The sequence below is a fragment of the Diplotaxodon limnothrissa genome, linkage group LG19 (genome assembly GCF_057381915.1).
Source record: "Diplotaxodon limnothrissa isolate DT_005_m linkage group LG19, D_limnothrissa_male_GT1.1, whole genome shotgun sequence".
Taxonomy (NCBI): domain Eukaryota; kingdom Metazoa; phylum Chordata; class Actinopteri; order Cichliformes; family Cichlidae; genus Diplotaxodon; species Diplotaxodon limnothrissa.
The window spans coordinates 27,245,430-27,268,098 of record NC_140614.1 but is presented as its reverse complement, the minus strand read 5'-3'; the positions used below and the strand labels follow the sequence as shown (position 1 = coordinate 27,268,098).

The 22,669-nt window shown below is 42.8% G+C and overlaps 2 protein-coding genes across 4 annotated transcripts in view; both read left to right on the top strand.

The window, feature by feature from the left end:
• The window catches only part of rps6ka1 (ribosomal protein S6 kinase a, polypeptide 1), a 53,957-nt gene extending 44,921 nt beyond the window's left edge, over positions 1-9,036 (top strand). For all 3 annotated transcript variants that reach the window (XM_085342827.1, XM_085342825.1, XM_085342826.1), the window contains 18 exons: positions 446-526; positions 690-769; positions 973-1,079; positions 1,840-1,877; positions 2,247-2,389; positions 2,474-2,544; positions 3,144-3,232; positions 3,364-3,428; positions 3,537-3,639; positions 3,847-3,977; positions 5,239-5,364; positions 5,530-5,619; positions 5,716-5,874; positions 6,802-6,963; positions 7,069-7,145; positions 7,241-7,358; positions 7,469-7,606; positions 7,891-9,036. In XM_085342827.1, the coding sequence (XP_085198953.1) occupies positions 446-526; positions 690-769; positions 973-1,079; positions 1,840-1,877; positions 2,247-2,389; positions 2,474-2,544; positions 3,144-3,232; positions 3,364-3,428; positions 3,537-3,639; positions 3,847-3,977; positions 5,239-5,364; positions 5,530-5,619; positions 5,716-5,874; positions 6,802-6,963; positions 7,069-7,145; positions 7,241-7,358; positions 7,469-7,606; positions 7,891-8,013 (1,901 nt within the window). In that variant the 3' untranslated portion in view covers positions 8,014-9,036. The remainder of the gene's footprint in view (positions 1-445; positions 527-689; positions 770-972; positions 1,080-1,839; positions 1,878-2,246; positions 2,390-2,473; positions 2,545-3,143; positions 3,233-3,363; positions 3,429-3,536; positions 3,640-3,846; positions 3,978-5,238; positions 5,365-5,529; positions 5,620-5,715; positions 5,875-6,801; positions 6,964-7,068; positions 7,146-7,240; positions 7,359-7,468; positions 7,607-7,890) is intronic.
• A 12,657-nt stretch (positions 9,037-21,693) lies between these two features.
• Positions 21,694-22,329, top strand: LOC146612375 (uncharacterized). The gene has a single exon (XM_085379228.1). The coding sequence runs from the start codon at positions 21,694-21,696 to the stop codon at positions 22,327-22,329; it is 636 nt and encodes a 211-aa protein (XP_085235354.1).
• Positions 22,330-22,669: the final 340 nt, after the last annotated feature.

Here is a 22,669-nt window from a genome sequence, read left to right as displayed (position 1 = left end):
TTTAACAGCTTTTCATGACTAGCAGGTCAAATTGATCATAATTCGCCTTATTTTGGGTGCAGCTCCTCTCTGTCTGAAATTCGCTATTTTACATTCCTTCCCTTTTGCTTGAAGTCAGCTTTTTTCTGATTGGCTGCCCATGGTGAAGTTTTTAAGCAGCAGCTGAGTTAATCTACTGTGCTCAGAGTCGCAGTTGCATGCACAAAATCCCCAAATTTAGGTCATCATTAACATTCAGCACTGACCCCATTATTTAAGTTTGGCTATGCTTTAATTTGAGGATCCTCTCCTATTGCAGCTTAATGAGTCCAAGTTGAATTGTACTCTCATCAGCACCAGCATTTAGTGTGTTGTAGTACTTTTACCATACTCTGTGCTTACGTACAGACACGTTATAAATCTTTAATGCATACTATCACACTAACCCTCGATCATTGGCCTTCAGTCAGAGACCGTGTGAGGACCAAGATGGAGCGAGACATTTTGGCAGACGTCAATCACCCATTTGTTGTCAAACTGCACTATGGTGAGTCAGCCTGATGCTTTTGTTAGACTCTGCTTCCCTTCCCTCTTATTAATGTTATTTGATGTACTGACTTGATTTACTGTTTTATTACTTCAACTTCCAGAAGCTTAACTCATGCTTCCTGATTTACAGTTGAACTAAATGTGAATTTGTGCATCTGTAGCATTCCAGACTGAAGGGAAGCTGTACTTGATCCTGGACTTTCTCAGAGGAGGGGATCTTTTTACTAGACTCTCCAAAGAGGTAAAAAAAAAGAAAAAGAAAAAAAAGAAGTGACTACTTAGTGTTGTTATGCTGACCTGAGGTCAGGATTTCTATAAACTGATATGTGCTTACCCATTTATTCTGCATTGTGTCACTCTGCGGTGTTATGCTCTCTTATTGTCTCATTTTCCTTTTCTTTGTGTGTCACATCCTCTCTCTTCTTTGTCTCCTTTACCCCTCAGGTGATGTTCACAGAAGAGGATGTGAAGTTTTACCTAGCAGAACTGGCATTAGGACTGGACCACCTTCATAGCTTGGGTATCATTTACAGGGACCTCAAACCTGAAAAGTAAGAGTGGAAAACCAAGCGTTTTGCATGCCATGCTGCAGGAAATGTATAATGACAAATATATATAAAAATATACACACAGTGCATCAGTCATAAACGTCTCCAAGTTAGATTAATCCAGAAGAACAGCATGCATTTCAGTGAGTGTGGGAAAAGTGTCTTCCCTGCTGCAGACCTGTAGCCACAACCCCAGACAGCAGTGATGACTTCAAAGTGCAACAATTTCCTCCTGTCATATTTCTATTGCACTCACTGCAAAGTATTTTTTACTTGTTGAACCCTGCACCATTTTCATTAGCTTGTGTTCCCTCACTCTCTGTTGTAATTGGCACATCGGTACTTGTTATGGTACATTGCTGCCACCAGCTGTCGATGCTTGTTCCTCAGCGTGTGCTGTGCACAGCACTCGATCTCATAGTATGCATGTAAGACCCGACACCGTCGCTAATTTAAAGAGCCGGTGATTCATTTATGTGTTGCTTTTTTAAATTTTGGTGCTTTTGAATGCTAACATGTTGTATTGAAACTGAAACGTGTTTTTATAACTTTGACCACCACATACAGACTGCTATATTAGCCTTCAGTTGTTTTTAAGGGTACCTAATGATCCGACAGCCGAGTATACTTTGACACCAAGACATACTACAACTGAGCAAAGCATACAGCAAAGAAAAGTTTACTTTGTACAATCCAGATGGGTAAAATGTTCAGACTCTGTAAGATTTTAGTTTGTCTTATATGTGACATTGTTTTCTCCTAGCATTCTTCTGGATGAGGAGGGACACATCAAACTCACAGGTGAGCCTCCTTGTTGTTTCTTTTACATCTACCTCTCACTATTCATTTTGCACACACACTTTCCTTTCCTCTACCACATTGACCTTGATTCACAGCAGTGATGGCTTTATCTCACTGACTCGTATCTCCATAACATCCTGTATATGTTCCCCAAGTTAATTATAATACTTTATCTTGAATATCTGTGATAAACCTCTTTAGAATCTCTTATCCTCAACCAGAGGAAACGAATGATAATTAAGATGTCGCCTTAACAGAGCTCTTGTGGGAAAACTGTTTCATGTTAAAGCTTTTTGTAGCTATTATCGTGCTGCTATATAATATAATATAAGGATCCAGGTCCTTGGTTAATGTCTTGTGTGTTTTCAGATTTCGGCCTGTGTAAAGAAGCCATTGATCATGAGAAGAAAGCTTATTCCTTCTGTGGCACTGTGGAGTACATGGCACCAGAGGTCGTGAACAGGCAGGGACACACCCACAGCGCCGACTGGTGGTCGTTCGGGGTACTAATGGTAAGGAGGAAAAAACGTACTGGCTGAGCGTAAATATTACGTAAATAAATATGCCGATTACATTTTTTGTGTTTTCTCTCCCAGTTTGAGATGCTGACGGGGGCGTTGCCATTTCAAGGGAAGGACCGCAAAGAAACCATGAATCTCATTCTGAAGTGAGTACCACCTGGATTCAAGAACATCACTCATTTTTTCTTTTCTTTTAACTACTTACTCATGTCCATCAGCAAAAGCGTGTGAGTGGACTAGAGCCTATTCCACCTCACTTTGGGTGAGAGATGTGGGCTACACCTTGGACAGGAAGCCGGTAAATTACAGGGCTAACACAGTTAGACAGCTGAGCAGGCACATTCACAACTACATCTGAAGTCAATTTACAATGACCAGCTAAGTAGCTCTCAAACGTTTTGTGGCACGCCCCCCATTTGTAGGCTGAAAAAAGTTTTTTTTTTTTGTTTTTTTTTCTCCCTCGCTCAGGAATCCCTTTTACCAACTTATTTTAATTCAGTTGTTTTCCCAGATTGTCCATGCCCAACCTGCATAGGCGGTCAGGTGGGGTATGACGTCCTAAACAGGCTCTCAGCTTAAGAACTAACCCGGAGAGTAAATTTGCAGGCACATGGAGAACACGGAAAAACTAAATTCAACACAAAAACCTGTTGCCAAATGTACTTATTCCAACATATTCCAACTGCCTCATTCTATATCCGGTGCAATAATTAAAGCTGGAAGCCCTCTTTGTGTGTTTGTGCAGGGCTCGTCTTGGAATGCCTCAGTTCCTGAGTGCAGAGGCCCAATCTTTGCTCAGGGCTTTGTTCAAAAGGAACCCTGCCAACAGACTGGGTTAGTATCAGCTCTGGAACATGACTTTGACAAATGACGGTACACACTCTATCTGATTTCACAGGGAAAGGCTGTGCTTTACATTGGTTTGTAGTTTTCTATTGTGATTGATTCTATTTGATGTTTTGCAGGATCTAATGCCGATGGCGCTGAGGAGATTAAGCGGCACGGTTTCTTCTCAACCATAGACTGGAATGTGAGTTCTGTGTGATTACATATGTGTTTGAATTTATAGCAACCATCACAGGTGGCATTCAGAACTTCAACTGCACAGCGTGAGTTAAGCTTCTTTATTCCTTTTTAGAAACTCTTCCGAAAAGAAGCAAAGCCTCCGTTCAGACCAGCGGTCGCACGTCCGGATGACACTTTCTACTTCGACTCCGAATTCACCTCCCGCACACCTAAAGGTCGAAAATCAAAAATCAATACACATTTTTTTTATTTAAAGGAGACACAGCAACATTGGGATGCACTAACATATTTGTGATTAGCTGTGCTTGTCAATAATACCTCAATGTGAAGTTTTTATAGCAGTGCCTTTTTTGTTTTCTAACATTACTGCAATAAACCTGTCTGTTTTTCCGAAGCCTTTATTTTTATTTATTATCCTGCAGACTCCCCTGGTGTACCCCCCAGTGCTGGAGCTCACCAGCTCTTCAGAGGCTTCAGCTTTGTTGCATCAACTCTGTTAGAGGAGGATGGTTCATCAGAGCCAGTGCAGGCCCCACCACATCCAGTGGTTCAGGTCAGTAGCTATTCACTCTTGGGATAGATAAATACTGGATACTGGAGCCTGTTCTGGCAGGACACAAAGAAAACCGAGAAATTTCCCCTATGACTCCTTTGGCAACAGTGGGAGGGGAAAAAACTCCCTTCTAACAGGAAGAAGCCTCCAACAGAACCGGGTTTAGGGAGGGGCAGCCATCTGCTGCGACTGGTTGGAGGTGATGGGAGGAAGTTAGGTTAACTGGTCATTTAGAGTGTCCAGTCAACTAAGTGCATGTCTTTGGACCCTGGGAGAAAGTCGGAATACCTGGAAAGAACAAACTCATGACATGGGAAGAAATTGCAAACACCACACAGAAATTCCCCGGCTAGATGGTGGTGAGGCAGCCGTGCCAACCACCACACACTGTGCTGCCCGCAACATGATCAACAGTAACTCGACACACTAAAACTGAACAATGGAAGATTATAATAATATTGGCTGGTGTGATGAGTGTGAATTCGAATAGTAGGGTTTGGCACACTTCAGGCCCCTTAGTTATTCTCACATTGTATCCATCTTCTGATGGCTGTTATCAGCAGGAAAACAGACCACATCACAAGGCTCAAATCATCTCAAACTGGTTTTCTGAACATGACAGTGAGTTCATTGTACTCAAATGGCCTCCACTGTCATCAGATCTCAACCCAATAGAGCATCTGTGCACTCGAAAATTTGCAACATGGGTGTGCAGCTGGAAAATGCGCAGCAGCTGTGAGATTAAATCATGTCACTATGAACTAAAACCGCTGACGAATGTTTTCAGTTCCTTGTTGATTCTATGCTATGAAGAACTAAAGCATTTCTGAAAGTAAAAGGGAAGTGAGCCTAGTAATTAGTACCTGATGAAGTAGTCGGTGAATATGCCCATGTACTGTAATCTAAAGGTGTGGACAAAGTTATTTCAGTGTGTTATATTTCTGTCGAGTTCTGACTGCTGATGGCATGAAATAGAGACAGATTCTGTGTGTACGGTGTGCGAAAGGCAGACAGGAACACGATTAGAAAGAAACGACTCAGATGAGGTACACGGCTTCAAATCTTGTGTAATGCCTGGCAAAAGCAGTTTTTCTACTGCGTGTGTGGTAGATTTGAAGAGACACTTTGACAAAGAGGAAGAAATTGACTCCAGAAATAGATTTCAGCCCCTTCCCCAACATCATCAACCTCCCCCCACATGAGCTCTTGTCAGTCCGTCACTCCTCCAACGCTCATCACAATTTCAAATCTTCCTCTGCAGCAACTACACGGGAAAAACGTCCTTTTCAGCGATGGCTACGTACTGAAGGAAGATATAGGGATGGGCTCTTTCTCCGTCTGTAAACGTTGTATCCACAAAGCCACCAACACTGAATACGCTGTCAAGGTATGAACACATAAACACACACACAGGGAAAAGTTAGCTTGTGAATACAGGACAGCAAAATCTAACAAATATGTTTTTCAGTAGTTCTTCAGTAAAAGAAGGAGGAAAATATGCAGCCTTTCAAAAACATGATCCTAATGCCGTTGTTGTGCTTTTGATTTCCAGATGATTGACAAGACTAGCACAGACCCCTCTGAGGAAATAGAGATTCTGCTTAGATACGGACAGCACCCTAACATCATAACACTCAAGGATGTGGGTCTAAACACGCACTCTGTCTGACAACCTTTGTTCGCCTTGGGTGTTGAGTGTAATAAGACTCGCTGATGTTTGTTTGTCTTTCTGTCGCAGGTGTACGACAACGGTAAGCAGGTGTTCATGGTGACGGAGCTGATGCGTGGAGGAGAGCTGCTGGATCGGATCCTCAAGCAGAAGTTCTTTTCGGAGCGAGAGGCCAGCGCTGTGCTACACACTATCACCAAGACTGCTGAGTACCTCCACTCACAAGGGGTGAGGACCACTAAGACCACTAGGACTTTTAGTCCTGTTTTATATGTATGTTTTGTCTAAGGAGCTTGAAAAGAAAAGCCTTTTGGACTTCTTTGAGTTTCTTGAAGACGTTTCACCTCACCTGAGAAGCTTCTCAGTTCTAAGGTCAAATGGTGGAGAGTCCCAGATTGAAGTCCTAGGGGAGTGTCCCCCGAAGAGGGTCATGAACCCCCTTGTTGATCCTCTACCTAAACGCACGAGCCAAGGTGTGAAAATGGGTGTAGGTCACAATCAGCCAAGGTTTCGGGTGAACCCGCTGTGAAACCTAGCCCCACCCTATCATGTGACTTTGAGGTCAAATGGCATCTATTGAACCGGTTCTTTTATTCTGAAATGGCAAACCTGTGAAGCACACAATGGGTTTTTTAAAATTATTTTCTGGAGCTGTATTTGAGCAATAGTGTTTTATCAAAATAACTGCTGTGAAATAGCTCTGTCTTTTAGAAATATTAGTTAAGGTGCTATTAGAGTTTAGTTATTTGATGTTCATTTTGCTTTTTTAAGAAAACTGTTGAATAGTAGTGCCTTTGAAAACCAGGCTAAAGTCTTTACTTTTCTTTTTCTTTTTACTTTTTTATGTTTCCTGATGTTTAAAAACTTACAACACATGTCTACTTTTGTTTACTTTTTATGAATTTCTAGCTTGAAGATGTCAAACTGTGTTCATCCTTTTAATTATTTTGGTTTAGTAACAACACATAGGGGAATAATCACTTGAAGCACCTCGGTAAATAATTCAACTTCTGATTAGAATAAAATTGAAAATAATTTATAGAAGACATTTTTAAAGCAGATAAAAATGGGAAAGAATTCCACCCAAGAGTGTTTACTGACACTTTCAATCCTAATTTTCTCCCTCCATTCCACTCTTGCCCTCTTGTGTTTCAGGTAGTGCACAGAGACCTGAAGCCCAGCAACATCCTCTATGTCGACGAGTCGGGGAATCCCGAGTCAATCAGAATCTGTGACTTCGGCTTTGCTAAGCAACTGCGTGCCAACAATGGCCTGCTAATGACCCCGTGCTATACTGCTAACTTTGTAGCTCCTGAGGTGAGCAAGTGACGAGTGCGCTCGCAAGACATACTCACAAAAGTCAAGGTTCCCCCAGTCATTGTGATATATAGTAATATGTGATTCCTTCTGACTCTGCTATAGGTGCTGAAGCGTCAGGGCTATGATGAGGGATGTGACATCTGGAGTCTCGGGGTTTTGCTGTACACCATGCTGGCTGGGTTAGTAGGAACACTTGAAATCATTCTTTGAACTTTGTTCTCTCTCATTATTCTTTGCATTAACCTTACCGTCTGTCTACTTTTGTTCTCACCAGTTTCACTCCATTTGCCAACGGACCTGAAGACACTCCAAATGAAATCCTGAACAGGATAGGCCACGGCCACTTCAGTCTGACTGGTGGTAACTGGGACTCTGTGTCTGATGCCGCCAAGGTAGGAGTCAATATTTGTTAGACAACTCTTTTACTCCCTAGAAAGAATTTTTTGTTGTATTTGCGTCAACCTACAAGTTTTCCATAATATTATTATTTGGCTTTTTCTAGGACCTGGTGTCCAAGATGCTTCACGTTGACCCCCATCAGAGACTGACTGCTAAGCAGGTTCTCAAACACCCATGGATTGTCCGCAGAGACAAGCTGCCCAACAGCCAGCTCCCACACCAGGACCCCAAGCTGGTCAAGGTAACAAAACTGCCTGGAATCAGGTTAAAGGAATTCATTGATTCATTGAAGTTTTAGTAGTTGAAACTCAACATGTAGAATGATTTTTATATCATATCAGTTCCTTTTAGTGTCACCAAAATACCAATATGATTGTACACTGCAATATACTCGCATCGTGTGTTGCATTGTCGATTAGAAAACACAAGACGAGCGGGTTTTTTGCATTGCAGTAAATCAGACAACATATCAGTAATTCATACTCTCATCTGGGCTTCAATCATGATGTTGCTCTTTATGCACAGGGTGCAATGGCAGCCACCTACTCCGCCCTGAAGAACTCACAACCTACTCCAGAGCTCAAGCCCATTGAGAGCTCCTTCCTTGCTCAGAGGCGTGTTAAGAAACTTCCCTCCACATCTCTGTAGAGACTCTGAATAGCCAAACAGGTCACAGGAGTCTGATCAAAACCACACCTCCTGGCTCCAAACCACCCCGTCAGCTTGCTCGGGGACTTGGTGTCGACCCGCCAATACCAGCCAAGGAACACTGACTGTGGTCCTGCCCCCATCTTGTGACATCAGTTGTCCCGCTCTAGCTATCATCCTCCTTGTGTGGGCTCGCCAGCTGCAGCTGTTAGCCGATCTCCTTTTGCCTATCAAAATATCATGACATGGATGGGGGCAATGAGGGCGAAAAAAAAAAAATGTAAAAAAAAATGGGTGCAGGTTTTTTGGCAGATGTTCTGGCGCCGTGTGGGTGTTTGTGCGAGTGTGTGAGCGTGTTTGTGCATGACCCGCTACAGAGTCGATGCAGCCCTGTTTTTGATGGTGACAATGAAAGTTTTCTCTTCTCATCTTTGCTGTAATTGGTTGTCATTCTCGCTGCACGCCTATCCATCTGCCTGTTTTTTTGGTTTTTTTGCCGTCTGTCCGTTCTTTTTGTAGGGTTTTTGAGCTTCGTATTAGCGGTTGTGCTGCCAATTCAACCTGTGCCGACAGCACAAAACCACAGTACTGTCCAAACTGCTGTTAAATGTTTCTCAGAGAACGTTATTGATATGAATATTAAAACATTTCTGCCATAAATGCCTCTTTGGCTTTGGTACAGCCAGAATATGTGCATTCTAGAAAATGTCAGTTGCTGATGTTTTGGTTAGTGTCAATCTATGCTTGCGTTTTGTTTTATGGAGAGTGTGTGCGGACGCGTGCGTGTGTGTGTGTGGGCGTGTGTGTCAGTTGCATGACTTGCAGTGTGTGTCTGTACTGTCTCGCGGGATGCTGCAGAGTCATGTGCATGGTCCGGTGATGTGGCTTTCTCGTTTCGCTCCTATTCCTCTTCTCTGCTTGGTCAATCTGCTGGCAACCATTTGAGATGTCTGTTATTTTTATTACTATAAAAACTAGTAACATAGATGGCTTTCTGTGAAAGAAACCCTGCCCAAAGAACAATGTGGCATGTTAAAAATTCTATATTTGCATTGTTTTCTTTTTTTTTTTTAGTTGTTTTCACTGTGTTTCTTGGATAATGCCTATTGAATACTGTTTCCTGTGTTGGTTGTTTTTGCTGTCGATTGTTTGTTTTTTTTCTCTTTATCCAAAGAAAGTAGTGATTCAAAATAGTGAAAGACATGCTGAGCACATCGCAGCCTGTGGACTTGATGCCGCACCGGTCTCTTCTTCTGTTTAATAAGTCAGGGCTGGCTGCTGTCTTTACGGAAATAAGCACTTGTTAAAATCTCTGTCAAATCACTGGTTATAATGTCACACATACTTGCCCTTATTGTGGATTATCTTTTTTTCATTCATTATATTGGAATTCCATTTGTTGATTATCTGACTCGTTGGTATTTTATTGACACTGAATACGAGGCCTAGAGTTAAAGGTGTCTCAGTGTAAGCTTCTCCACGGAGTAGGTCCTGCTTTTAGCTCAGTGCCTAGGCCTACAGGTGAGGCGGAATGTCTTGCATGGAAAGCACACCGTAAGGATAAGAAGATGCTGTGCATGTGTAGAAGAAAAGACCTGTGTGGCTTAAGAATCTATGAAGCAGCTGTCTTACCTCAAAAGAAATCAAAGTTATATTATAATTCTTGTTTGGTGGCAAAAAATCTCCCTCCTTTGTCAAAATTTATGGTAAGATGTTATTGTATGATAAAGATGAAGATTTTTATATCTTACAATATTAAAAATCGAGTTGCTATGACAAAGTGTCTGTCTTGCTTTATTGTCTTTTTTTTAACTTCAAGTGACATTCAAGTGTATAAAAAAAACACAATTCCCAGATATAGAAATATGAAAAAATATCACATTTTGAAACCTACAAAGAACACATAATACTGTAAGAGCAGTAGTACTTCTTATAACTAATAATTCTTTATGCATACAGTTTTTTGTGAGTAGCTGTTTTTCATCCACAAACAAGTATTGGTGCTGGACCCATCACTTGGTTATGCTGCTGGCTCAGGCTGCTGACTTCCTTACACTGAGTACTTCTCCACTCCCGTCTTCTCACTCCCCAGTTGTTTACACAAGAAAACTGCACCCAATTAAAATGTCATCTCTCTCATAATGTGTGCCGGGGGGCTCCCATGATGCACTGAGTGTTTCCTCTTCACTGATCTCTTTCCACACTGTGTGTTTATCCACCATTTTGCATTTAATTATTAGTAACTATTAAAGTCTGACTCTCTCCTATAGTTCGCCTTTTGTCCTGTCTCCCTCTGTTCCTTTCTCATTTCCCTCACCCCCATCTGGTCGCGCTAGACGGCCGGACCTTCCATGAGCCTTGCTCTGCCAGAGGTTTCTTCCTGTTAAAAGGGAGTTTTCATTGTCATCACGTGCTTATTCACAGGGGGTTATGTGATTGTTGGGGGGTTCTTTCTAATGTTATAGATACCAATCAACGTTCCCTCTAAGCTGCGCGCGTGCGCAATTGCGCACGGCTGGCACGGTCTCTGCGCACAGGAAAAAAAAATCTAACCTGAATTGAAATTAAAATTAATACTTTAATAATTCTGTTTTGCAGTGTTAGTCAGTAAGTGACTGGCTGCTCCCGTATGGGATTAGAACGATGCCACTTTATCCCATAGTCCAGCCAATGATGCGATTCACATTCGTATATATGCAGCTAATCAACGTTGTTGACAGGCTATGACAGCGTCCTTATGTGCCGACACCGGTGTTTTAGCAAAGCGGCGTGGCTGATGTGGAGTGAAGCCACGTTAATGACAATGTGTACAACCATTGGAGACGTGAGCAGGACAGACGGAACAATTGACGGGAAAAGTGTGGACTTTATACCAGTTTTTAAATTGTGTAAAACCAGAGTTATGATAAAAAAAAAAAATGCAATGTTTCGAAAGCACTCTCCGCCTGTGCCCAAAACCCAAAGAAAACCCCACCCTTTCCTATTGGTGGAAAAATCTACCATGTCGACCAATCAAAAAATGATATGGCAACATGGCATTTAGTTGTTTAGGAAGGGGGAAGTTTTAGGAGTGACGGCAGTGTTTTGAGATGTGAGATATTTGCGATGTTCAGCGCAAATCTTGTGTAGTTGGTGTGTAGTGTAGTCAATAGTTTTCTTGTGTGTGTCAGAACAATGAGGCGACTACTGAATGTTACAGGAGTGATAAATCTGCTGTTGTCAGGCTGTTGTTCTCTTTTATCTCATAGTGGACATAAATTATTTTTGGAGTGGCACAAATAATTTACATGGCATCAAATTTGATGCAGAACAGCTGATTGTTCTGTAAATAGTTTGAAATGTTTATTTAAAAAAAACTTGGCTGCATTTTTAGGTAAACAGCTGCAAAAAACTTTGTTTGCATAACTCAGTTACCTTTTTGAAGACGTAATGATATAATTAACTGCCCAACATTGGTCATTATTTACTGTATTTTGCAGACAGAGTTACAGGACTCTCTCCCAGACCACAGACTCATAATACAAGTCAGAGCTTTATTTATTTATTTATTTATTTATTTATTTATTTTTAAAAAAGAAAAGAAAAAAAGTTGTGTTTTCAAATTTGGAGCTCAAGATATTTTTACTTCCAATAGTGTTAACATACACAGGTCATGAAGAAGATTTTTTAAAGTTTTCATTGTAAGTGGGCTAAAGCAGTTAATTAAAAGTAGTCTAACATAAATGTAAATGCTGTAATTGGATTATTTTAATAAACCATGTGACTTGGATGGATTCGATGCTGGCGTGACCACAGTGCACACGTCTGCTGTTGCTCACAGAGGTCCAAGGGACCGCTCAGGGAGTTTAGAATAGAATAGAATAGAATTCAACTTTATTGTCATTGCACATGCACAGGTACAGGGCAACGAAATGCAGTTTGCATCCATCCAGAAGTGTTTTAGTGATATAGATATATTACAATATATATTAGCAATAGTATAGATATGTAAGTATATTACAGAAATGGGTCTATTATGGTATGTTATAATGTACACGGTATGAAGTATGTTGTGAATATGCTATAACTATAAGTATGTACAGGCTGTAGTGAGTACAAGCTATGTACAGGCTATGAACAGGATATAAATATGAAAAACTATACAGAATATGAAATAAATAACTTTACAGAAATCTGAGATATACAGCTATACAGAAATGTGAACTATGGAAGTTGTAAACAGTTGTAGAATTAAAGATTATCGAATGTACAGAATGATTATTTACACAGAGCTATACAGTAGTGCAGTTAAGATAAGTGAGGGTGTAGATAGTTTCTACAGAGGCTATATAAAGTGCTAGTGGTTGTGAGTGGTGGTTCAGTCCATGTTATTATTGTGTGTTTGAGGGTACAGTTGTCCATTGTGGGTGTGTGTATGTTCAGTCCATATGTTAACGTGGGTCAGTGTTTGTGTGTTCGCTCAGACACATGAAAAATTAGAGGGAACATTGCTTACCATATAAAGCACATTGAGGAGACTGATGTGATTGGTGCGCCTTACAAATAAAATTGAATAGCCAGGGGTGTCTAACTCCAGGCCTCGAGGGCTGGTGTCCTAGAGGTTTTAGATATGCTAGGTCAACACACCTGAATCAAATAATTAGTTCATTTCCAGGTTTCTGGAGAACTTCAAGATATGTTGAGGAGGTAATTTAGCCATTTAAATCAGCTGTGCTGGATAAAGAACACATCTAAAACCTGCAGGACACCGGCCCTCGCGGCCTTTTCCCCCTCTTCTCTTTATCCTCATACCCCGAGTGACTATGACAAATGGCTGCTCCCCACTCTCTGAGCATTTTTCTGCCAATGGCTCTTCCTGTTCAAAGGGGTTCTTTCTTCCCTCTGTCACCATCTGCTTGATTGTTGTGAATCTAATTAAGGATGTTGTCCCTGCTTGTGAAAAACTTGACTCGATTGGGCTGGGTTGGTGCATTGATGTGTGCCTTTAATGACCTTCACTTCCTGTCTCAGCAGACCAAAGCCTGGTGTATTTCCACAGATGGTCACTGGAGGGAGATAAAGTGCAAACATACAAACATAGGTTAAATCAATCCATGCCTGCATAAGTAGATGGATTGAGGCAAAGGTCAAGGCTTGTCAACATGAATACTGTACTTCTTTATTTTTTTTATTATTCCACTATGTTTAATTATTCAAACCTCATGTTTAAAACTGCTGCTGTCACTTTTTCCCTGTGATGAAAAGCATCAGTTGGTAGACCAAATTAAAGCCACATTAAATATTGTGATTCATATTTATGCATTCGCTTGGAGACAATATCAGTGTGTGAACGACTTTCTTCTGCAGCCTCTCTCCATCTGCTCTTGCTTGTAGCATTTTAACTGTCGTGTCCCAGCTTTCCCTCCTTCAGCAATATGGCAGATTCAGCTTTATTAGTATCAGCTCTTAGTATCGCCTCATGGTTGTACTTGATGTTACCTGCTTCTGTATGCACAGATGCAATCACTTACATAACAGCCACTGCTGCTCAGCGGTTGTGGGGGAGGATGATTTATGCTGACACGGTGTGCACCATCATGTCAGAGACAAATGCAGCTATTTATTTACAGACACACACAGTGTGATATATTCCCACTGGTCTGTGTTTGACGTCATCTTACCAGTAAGTCACACTGCGACGAATGACTTCCTGCTCTTTTACACTTACACACACGCACACGCACACACAGACAGACTGACTGACTCAGCCTGCGGCAGCAGAAAGAAGTCACTGATATTGATTACAAAAAAACAGAAAACCATCATCTGTTTCCCATCTCAGTAGAGAATAAAGTGGTGCTGTTTTTTATCCCCATCCTGTCTCCTTAGTTTACAGCAGCTGTCAGCTGGAGTGGCTCTTCTTAGATGCTGAATTTTCCTGGGTTTTTACAACAGTGGAAGTGTCTGTGGGTGTATGTGATGGTGCATTCTTGTCTGATCTGAGCTGTAAAAGAGGACACTCTGTATGGATGAATATTTTAGGTGAAATTCCTCGCTATTTTTGGATGTCTTTCTGGCTGTGTTTTTGTTTTATTCTGTCTGATGTGAGTTGGTTGTGAAGTGCTGCTTCGAGCATCTCCAGAGGTTCTGTTAAAATAAATACAAAATCTATTATTGAATCTTAATCTTGTCTTTTCTATCCTACACAGCAGCCTCCAGCGTGAATTTAAAATTTTATTGCAACAAAATAACCACATTTATAATTAGTTCTTACCTCCACATGTAGATAAAAACACAAATGTGTTGGTGTGGAACGATGGCGGTATGTCTCGTCTCAGTGACTTATCAATAACAGAAGTACAGTGATTGAGTACATGTTCAAGGAGCCAATCTGAAATGACTTGAGTTTTATGATTTGGTATATTATGATGGGTAAATGATGCGTACACTTTCATCATAAAGGAATGGACATGGTCATGTCAAATCTAACCCTTGAGCCGGGCGATCGTGGCTCAAGAGTTGGGAGTTCGCCTTGTAATCGGAAGGTTGCCGGTTCGAGCCCCGGCTTGGACAGTCTCGGTCGTTGTGTCCTTGGGCAAGACACTTCACCCACTGCCTACTGGTGGTGGTCAGAGGGCCCGGTGGCGCCAGTGTCCGGCAGCCTCACCTCTGTCAGTGCGCCCCAGGGTGGCTGTGGCTACAATGTAGCTTGCCATCACCAGTGTGTGAATGTGTGTGTGAATGGGTGGATGACTGGATATGTAAAGCGCTTTGGGGTCCTTAGGGACTAGTAAAGCGCTATATAAATACAGGCCATTTACCATCCAAGTTTCGCAGCAGAAATTGGGAGTAAGACTTTTTTCTTTCTATATTCTGTTGTCCAGTTTTAGTGAGCTTGTGCAAACTGCAGCCTCAGCACTTGGTGTGTTCTTCTGCTGCAACCTATTTAATCTCCCAAAATACTCTTTTGCTTTCCTTGGCTGTAACGAGTAGTTATTTGAATTACTGACCAGCATGTCTGGCAACAACAACCATGCCATGGCTGCTCAGTTTGAACCTCAGCAGGTCATCTTGATTATGTCTACATGCCTAAATGCATTCAATTGCTGCCAATTAGTAGATTCGATATTTGTTTTAACAAGCAGCTGAACAGGTGTACCTAATAAAGTGTCCAATAATGTCTGTGACAATGAGTGCTCCAGCTATAAAGGAACTAACCACCACTACTGCAGTTGTAGAGACCTAAGAGTCACCATTACAGTAGTTAAATATAAAAATAAATAAAACTGAGAATCCAGTACTTCAAATCTGTGTTCCATGTATAACCATATCCAACATTTTTGCCTTATAATATTTTCCATATCCTTAGGATCCATACTGCTACATACCCCACTACAGATAACTTGTCCTTAAGACAAACCGCAAAAAGAAGCTCACAATACTGTTATACAATTCTAATACTAGTTAATTTGACCCAAATAGATTCAGCAATCAGAAGGCACACAGATCCTCTAACTCCTCACACGTGCACGCATCACATACAAACACAGCACACAGATTAAAGTAATCTGGAACAGAGATTGAGAACGGACGTTAATCACAATTTTAGTTTCGCGGGTAGAGGAGAGACATTGGTGAAATGGGGTGAAAGATAATTGTTTCTGAGAAGGATTTTGCACTTAGACTCAATTAATTCTGTATATTCTGTGACAGAATGACTTGTTTTTCTGAGTGTGAAAAATGTGTGAGTACATGAGGCTTTTTTTAAAAAAAAAAAAAGAAGCTTCCTCTTCTTTTCAGACAGGCCCCGTCTTGCCAGTCAAATTGTTCGCCAGTGATGATGGCAAAGCGCGCGTACAGCTGTGTATTCAACATTCGGGATTGGAGTGGAGTGAGTGGTTTTTAACTGTGGAATGTTACACAACCAGTAGAGTCTTCCAAAAATGGAAATCATGTTGGAGAAAAAATAAGAAAACTCCACTGAGGAATCTTTCCCTTGATCCCTAAAGGATTTACTCACACAAGCCATCGTGCTTATTGTATATATATTTCTTTTATGTATATCTAAAAGAAATTGTAAAGCATGTATTAGCTCCATATGGTGTTTCATGTAGACACTTTAACACCATGCAACATTTCCATAATAACAAAGTTTTATCCTGAGCCTTTAAATTTCTCTCAGCCCTTTCATCTCTTCCCGAAAATCACAATGTCTTCTTCAGAACTGCAATCTCTGTCATGTTGTTGTTTCAGATCTTTTTTTAAATAGCAGGATAAAAGCCTGAAGAGCATCTTTGGGGTTTTTTGGCATTTAATCTTCCTATAAGCACTTATAATCCTGCCTCCACTCTCGCTTCTTGTTTGCTTCATTATCTGTGTAATTTTCTGTGTTGGATCCTGCTCTGTCTTCTCTCTGGAGATGAGTAAAGCTAAGAGCAGGAAGAGAGCAGTTGGTGTTACTGCTAATGCATTGTCAATCCTCAGATAAAAGCAAAGAGCAGAGTGAACACTGAAATATGCATGCACGTAGATGCTCGCAGAAATACAAGTCAACCTCTGACCTGCTAAAAGCTTCAGTTGTTGATTCAATCTAGCAGAGGGCAGTTATTTAAAGCATCACTTCTTACTGTAAGGCTCTGAATGCAGCAGTGTTACCCTTTCAAACTGTCTAAGTATGCGTGTCCTTTCAGGTGTGTTTGAGTGAACTCACCCTGTGTCTTACTTTACATATACACTGATCATATCACTTGCAACCACAGGATGAAGCAGTCAATACTTGTCTAGACAGAGAGGGTGTGCACTAGGGATCACAGCAAGACGGGGTGAAAAGTCAGGGTACTCTATCACGATGATGTAACCAGATCATACTGACTAAAATGGTTAGACTAGTCATTAGTTTACATACAATACAGCTCGGAAACATGAGAGTATTTTTCAGTATTTAATGTTGCTGCATTGCAGTAAAAAGGTGAAACGTGTAGAAAGTTCAATTCAATCCAATTCAATGTGCTCGGTTTGCAGAATTGATGTTCAATTCAATTTTATTTATACAGCACCAAATCACAACTGCATCGAGGCGCTTTATATTGTAAGGTAGACCCTACGATAATACCTGCAGAGAAAAACCCAACAATCATATGACCCCCTATGAGCAAGCGCTTTGGCAACAGTGGGAAGGAAAAACTCCCTTTTGACAGAAAGAAACCTCCGGCAGAACCAGGCTCAGGGAGGCGCGATAGATAGTCCCTGTCAGTACTCTTGCTGCAGCATTTTGGATTAGCTGAAGGCTTTTTAGGACATCCTGATAATAATGAATTACAGTAGTCCAGCCTGGAAGTATTAAATGGATGAACTAGTTTTTCAGCGTTACTCTGAGAGAGGATATTTCTAATTTTTAAGATATTGCACAAATGGAAGAAAGCAGTCCTACATATTTGTTTAATATGAATTTAATAAGAATGACGTGTTTAAAATGAGGATTACAACACTGCAGCAATAGTTTAGTTTAAAGAGCAACTCTGCAGCAGAGACATTGAGCTGTTAGCCGTTAGCATGCGTCCGTACTACCTGCCCCGGGAGTTCTCGCATGTTATCGCGATAACAGCGTATGTCCCCCCCTCGGCCAACGCGGATGCAGCCTGTGACTCTCTCCACTCTGTGGTCAGCAGACTGCAAACACAATCACCGAGAGCCCTTCTCATAATATCAGGGGACTTCAATCATGCCTCACTGGACTCCACACTGCCCACCTTCACCCAGTATGTGACCTGCCCAACCAGAGTCAATAAAACACTGGACTTACTGTATGCCAATGCAGAAGAGGCATACAGTTCATCACCTCTCCCTCCCCTGGGCAGATCTGATCACAACCTGGTGCACCTTGTCCCTGTGTATGAGCCCTTAGTGCGCAGGGAGCCACCAGCCACCCGCACAGTACAGAGATGGTCAGAGGAGAGCGAGGAGGCTCTTAAGGATTGTTTTGAGTCGACTGTGTGGGAGGTGATTTGTGATGACCACGGAGAGGACATCGACAGCCTTACTACATGCATTACTGACTATATAAACTTCTGTGTGGATAACACTGTACCTACTAGGACTGTACGGTGTTTCTCCAACAACAAACCTTGGATTACCCCAGAAATTAAAACCGTCCTCAAGCAGAAGAGGAGGGCCTTCAAATCCAGAGACAAAGAGGAGTTGAAAAGGGTGCAGAGAGAGTTGAGGGGACTGATAAGGAATGGGAAGGAGAGCTACAGGCAGAAGATGGAGAACCAGCTTCAACAAAACAACGTTGGTGAAGTCTGGAGAGGCCTCAGAACCATCTCGGGCCACAAACAGCAGAACTCTCTGCCTGGGAGGGATGTGAGGTGGGCAAATGAACTGAATCATTTCTTCGACAGATTTGATTCAGCCATGAGGCAGTCTGCAACATCGGCTGCAGACTCACCCACCCCCACTGCTGCTGTTCCACCTCAGACACTTCACACCTCCTCTATTCACCCTGCTCACTCCCCCCCACCCCCAACTGCAGCATCCAATACACACTCAACACAAGGCTCCAGCCTGTCTCTCTCAACCACCCAGGTTAGGAGGGAACTGAGGAGGATTAATGGCAAGAAGGCAGCGGGTCCAGATGGCATCAGCTCGAGGGTCGTCAGGTCCTGCGCGGACCAACTGTGTGGGGTGATGGAGCACCTCTTCAACCTGAGCCTGAGGTTGGGAAGAGTCCCACAGCTCTGGAAAACCTCCTGTGTTGTACCAGTGCCAAAGACTTCACGCCCCAAGGACCTCAACAGCTACAGGCCGGTGGCTCTGACATCCCACCTGATGAAGACCCTGGAGCGGTTGGTCCTGGCTCAGCTTCGGCGCCTAATAAGCTCATCACTGGACCCACTTCAGTTTGCCTACCAGCCTGGCATTGGAGCGGATGATGCCGTCATTCACCTCCTACATCGTTCCCTCGCTCACCTGGAGACCGCTGGAAGCACTGTGAGAATCATGATCTTTGATTTCTCCAGTGCCTTCAACACCATTCTTCCCTCGGTTCTAAAGGACAAGCTGGTGAACTCTGGAGTGGACCATCACCTCACTACCTGGATCCTGGACTACCTCACCGACCGACCACAGTATGTGAGGACTCAGGGCTGTGTGTCGGACAGGGTCGTCTGCAGTACGGGGGCCCCACAGGGAACGGTTCTGGCTCCGTTCCTCTTCACCATCTACACTGCAGACTTCTCCCACAATTCCACCCAGTGCTTCCTGCAGAAGTTCTCTGATGACTCTGCAATAGTCGGCCTCATCACTGATGGGGACGACAAGGAGTACAGAGGACTGACCCAAGACTTTGTGGACTGGTGCCAGCTGAACTACCTCCAGATCAACGCCAGTAAAACCAAGGAACTGGTGGTAGACTTCCGCAGGCACAAGCATTCTCCACTGCAACCACTGAACATCCAAGGTATGGACATTGAGGCTGTGGACAGCTACAGGTACCTTGGTGTTCATCTGAACAATAGACTGGACTGGACTCATAACTCAGACGCCCTCTACAGGAAAGGGCAGAGCAGGCTGTACCTGCTGCGGAGACTCAGGTCGTTTGGAGTGGAGGGCCCACTCCTGAAGACCTTCTATGACTCTGTTGTGGCTTCTGCTATCTTTTATGGTGTGGTCTGCTGGGGCGGCAGCATCTCTGCTGGGGACAGGAAGAGACTGAACAGGGTGATCCGAAGGGCCAGCTCTGTTCTAGGATGCCCTCTGGACCCAGTGGAGGTGGTGAGTGACAGGAGAACGGCAGCTAAGCTGTCATCCCTGTTGGACAACATCTCCCACCCCATGCAGCAGACTGTGACAGCACTGAGCAGCTCCTTCAGTGGGAGACTGCGGCACCCACGGTGTGGGACGGAGAGATTTCGCAGGTCTTTCCTCCCCACTGCTGTCAGACTCCATAATAAAGACTTTAACTGATCAAGCACACACATCCATACATATGCAATAATACTAAGTGCAATAATCCTTTCGGTCATCATTGTATTTTTACTCAGTTGTATATAGTATTTGTATTTGTATTCTATTTTTATCTTATTGTATATTTATTTTATTGTATTCTACTGTATATAGTATTTTATTCTATTCTGTACAGCTGTGTACTGTATTTATTCTTATTGTATTCTAATTTTTGCCTCATAACTTTTGCACTGTCCACTTCCTGCTGTGACAAAACAAATTTCCCACGTGTGGGACTAATAAAGGTTATCTTATCTTATCTTATCTTAAATACAAAAAAATAAGAAGACACTGGCACTCTGAATGTTAGATGCTGGCTTTCAGTTCTCTTTGTTTTCCTAGTTAAATTTTTTTACCTTTGTGTTTATAAAGCACCTTTAAAAAAAGTTACAAAGTCCTCAACAATGATAAAAGCGACCGATATGACAAATTTAAGTTAAGAAATAAACACAATAAAAATGTTAAAAATAATTTCCAGTTCAAAAGAATGAAGAGTTCTTTTGTGATCTCCATGATGATACTGTTGGATGTAGTTGATGGTCACAGAATATTTTTGGTAGGCTGGTCACTCTGTTCCAAGTTTTTTTTTCCATTTGTGGATAATGACTCTCCTTGTGGTTCATTGGCGCTCCAAAGCCTAACGAATGGCTTTGTAACCCTTTTCAGACTGATGGATGTTAATGACTCTGGCATGATTTCTTGGTTCAACAGTTCTGGCACTAATCAGGCCTGGGTGCGGCCACTGAAATTGAACTCAGAGGTTTACTGGGGTTATCTTTGTATTATATTAAAATGTGTTTGATGATCTAAAACATCCACGTGCAACCAATGTGCAAAAAACGAAGAAATTAGAAAGGAAGCAACTACTTTTCAGTGCTGTATCATAGTGATTCATTGTGTTTTCTGTCAATTACTGCATTAAATCTTTGAAGGAGACCTATAAGTGGTAAAATTCACAAAAGTGTTTGTTCTCAAATTCATCTTTTACAGACATGAAGGTGAAGCAATTTAACAGACAAAGTTATGCAATTTGCTGGAAAGACTGCACATTCACATATGAGTAAAACAAGCGTCAGGGTGTGAGGGAGAAGTGATACTGAGCAGCAGGCAATAAAAGAAGGGAGAAACTGAAACATAACCCCCACCCCCCTGTTTTTGCTATTTTATGTCAAGGCGGTGTTGCTAGGGGTAACCATCCGAGCAAGAAAGGAAAAAAAGGAAAATGGAGAGACCAGCTTGTAAGAGGGATGGCAGCAGAGAGGCTGGGAGAATAGGAAGCAAGTGAAAGAGTGCAGAAAAAAAGAGAGCGACCTGATACTACTGCATCTCTCGCTTGAGTGAGCAGAGCTGATCAAAGCTGTGCTCCAGATGATGATGACGACGACGAAGCAAAATAGTCAAGCAGCGGACGAGACAGCCTGCCAACATCAGCAGTAGAGCGGGAGGCTGCCCAATCATCAGCTGACATGCTCATGAGTTCAGCAGCCAATGAAATGCCGCACAACCACTCAGACGCAGAGACGGCACAAGCCTGGCTCAGATCTCTTATTAATGAATGGAGCCGTTCCCAGGCTGCATCACAGCACACCTCTGCACTCCCTGCTCGGCTGCTCTCTCAACTGACACAGGAAAACTGGGAGAAAACATCAACAGTGACAAAAAGGACAGCAGCAGCACAGGAAGAGTCAAAAACTGGCTATGAAGAGACGACAAAAGAACACAGAAACCCACAATGAAGACACAACTGAGTACATGACGGAAGCCATTAAAAGCCCGGATTCAGAGCCTGATCTTGAGCCACCGGATTCTCCATCGTCATCATCATCATCTTCCCCCCCTCTTCCTCCGTTAGCCATGCCACCTTCTGGATCTGCCTCAGCTCTCCTGGCTCTTGCATCTCCAGCCACCAGGCGCTCCATTTCCATGGGAGACTTCCGGAGGGTGACAGGGGCTCTGCTAGCAGGTTCGGAACCCCCGTCCACCTCTGCCACGGCCCCCTCCTCCAAACTTGTCACCCCCAGCTCCAGCATGGAGTTCGAGGCAGCTCGGCGACGCCTCCTGGAGGTAGAGGAGCGCCAACGTGTCATCAGAGAGATGGAAAAGCGACTGGAAGAGCTCAGGGAAGTGTTTGTGCGCTCCGAGCAGGAGGTGGTGCTTCACGGGGAACTGGTGTCGCGGATATCAAGTGCAGCCCAGCAGGGGGAGCTGTACGTGGCGGAGAACAGCCAACGGCTCAAGAAAGGCCTGAAGTTCAAGAAGCATCGGCCTACCATCGTTTTTTCCTCTATGCTTGGACTTCGCACGTGCCTCCCCTGGTCTATGAAGCTAAAATAGCTAACATTTCATCCATAACTTTAGAAATGTGCTTTAAATAACTGGGAAGACAGACTTCCGTTCTTTAGCTATCACTCATTGACACGGCTGCTCTCTAGTTTCCACCTTTTCTTTTCTTGTTTCCTGAGGCTGGTCCTCGGGGGGCTTTAGAGTGCCTACAATAATCACAGTTGCTAGTAAAGAGCTTTCCTTTCAGTGTATTACTGAGGAATTTTTTTGATTAGGAAACTAATCAAGCCAGTACCAGTGCAATGTGTACAGGATGTCATTAGTTCTCTATTTTTTCCGCACACAGTTTGCTGCTTGCAGTTTGTTGTGAGGCTGGAGTTGCACAGGAGAG

Coding starts and splice junctions, on each gene's coding strand:
- LOC146612375 (XM_085379228.1), top strand. CDS start 21,694: ATGAAGAGACGACAAAAGAACACAGAAACCCACAATGAAGACACAACT.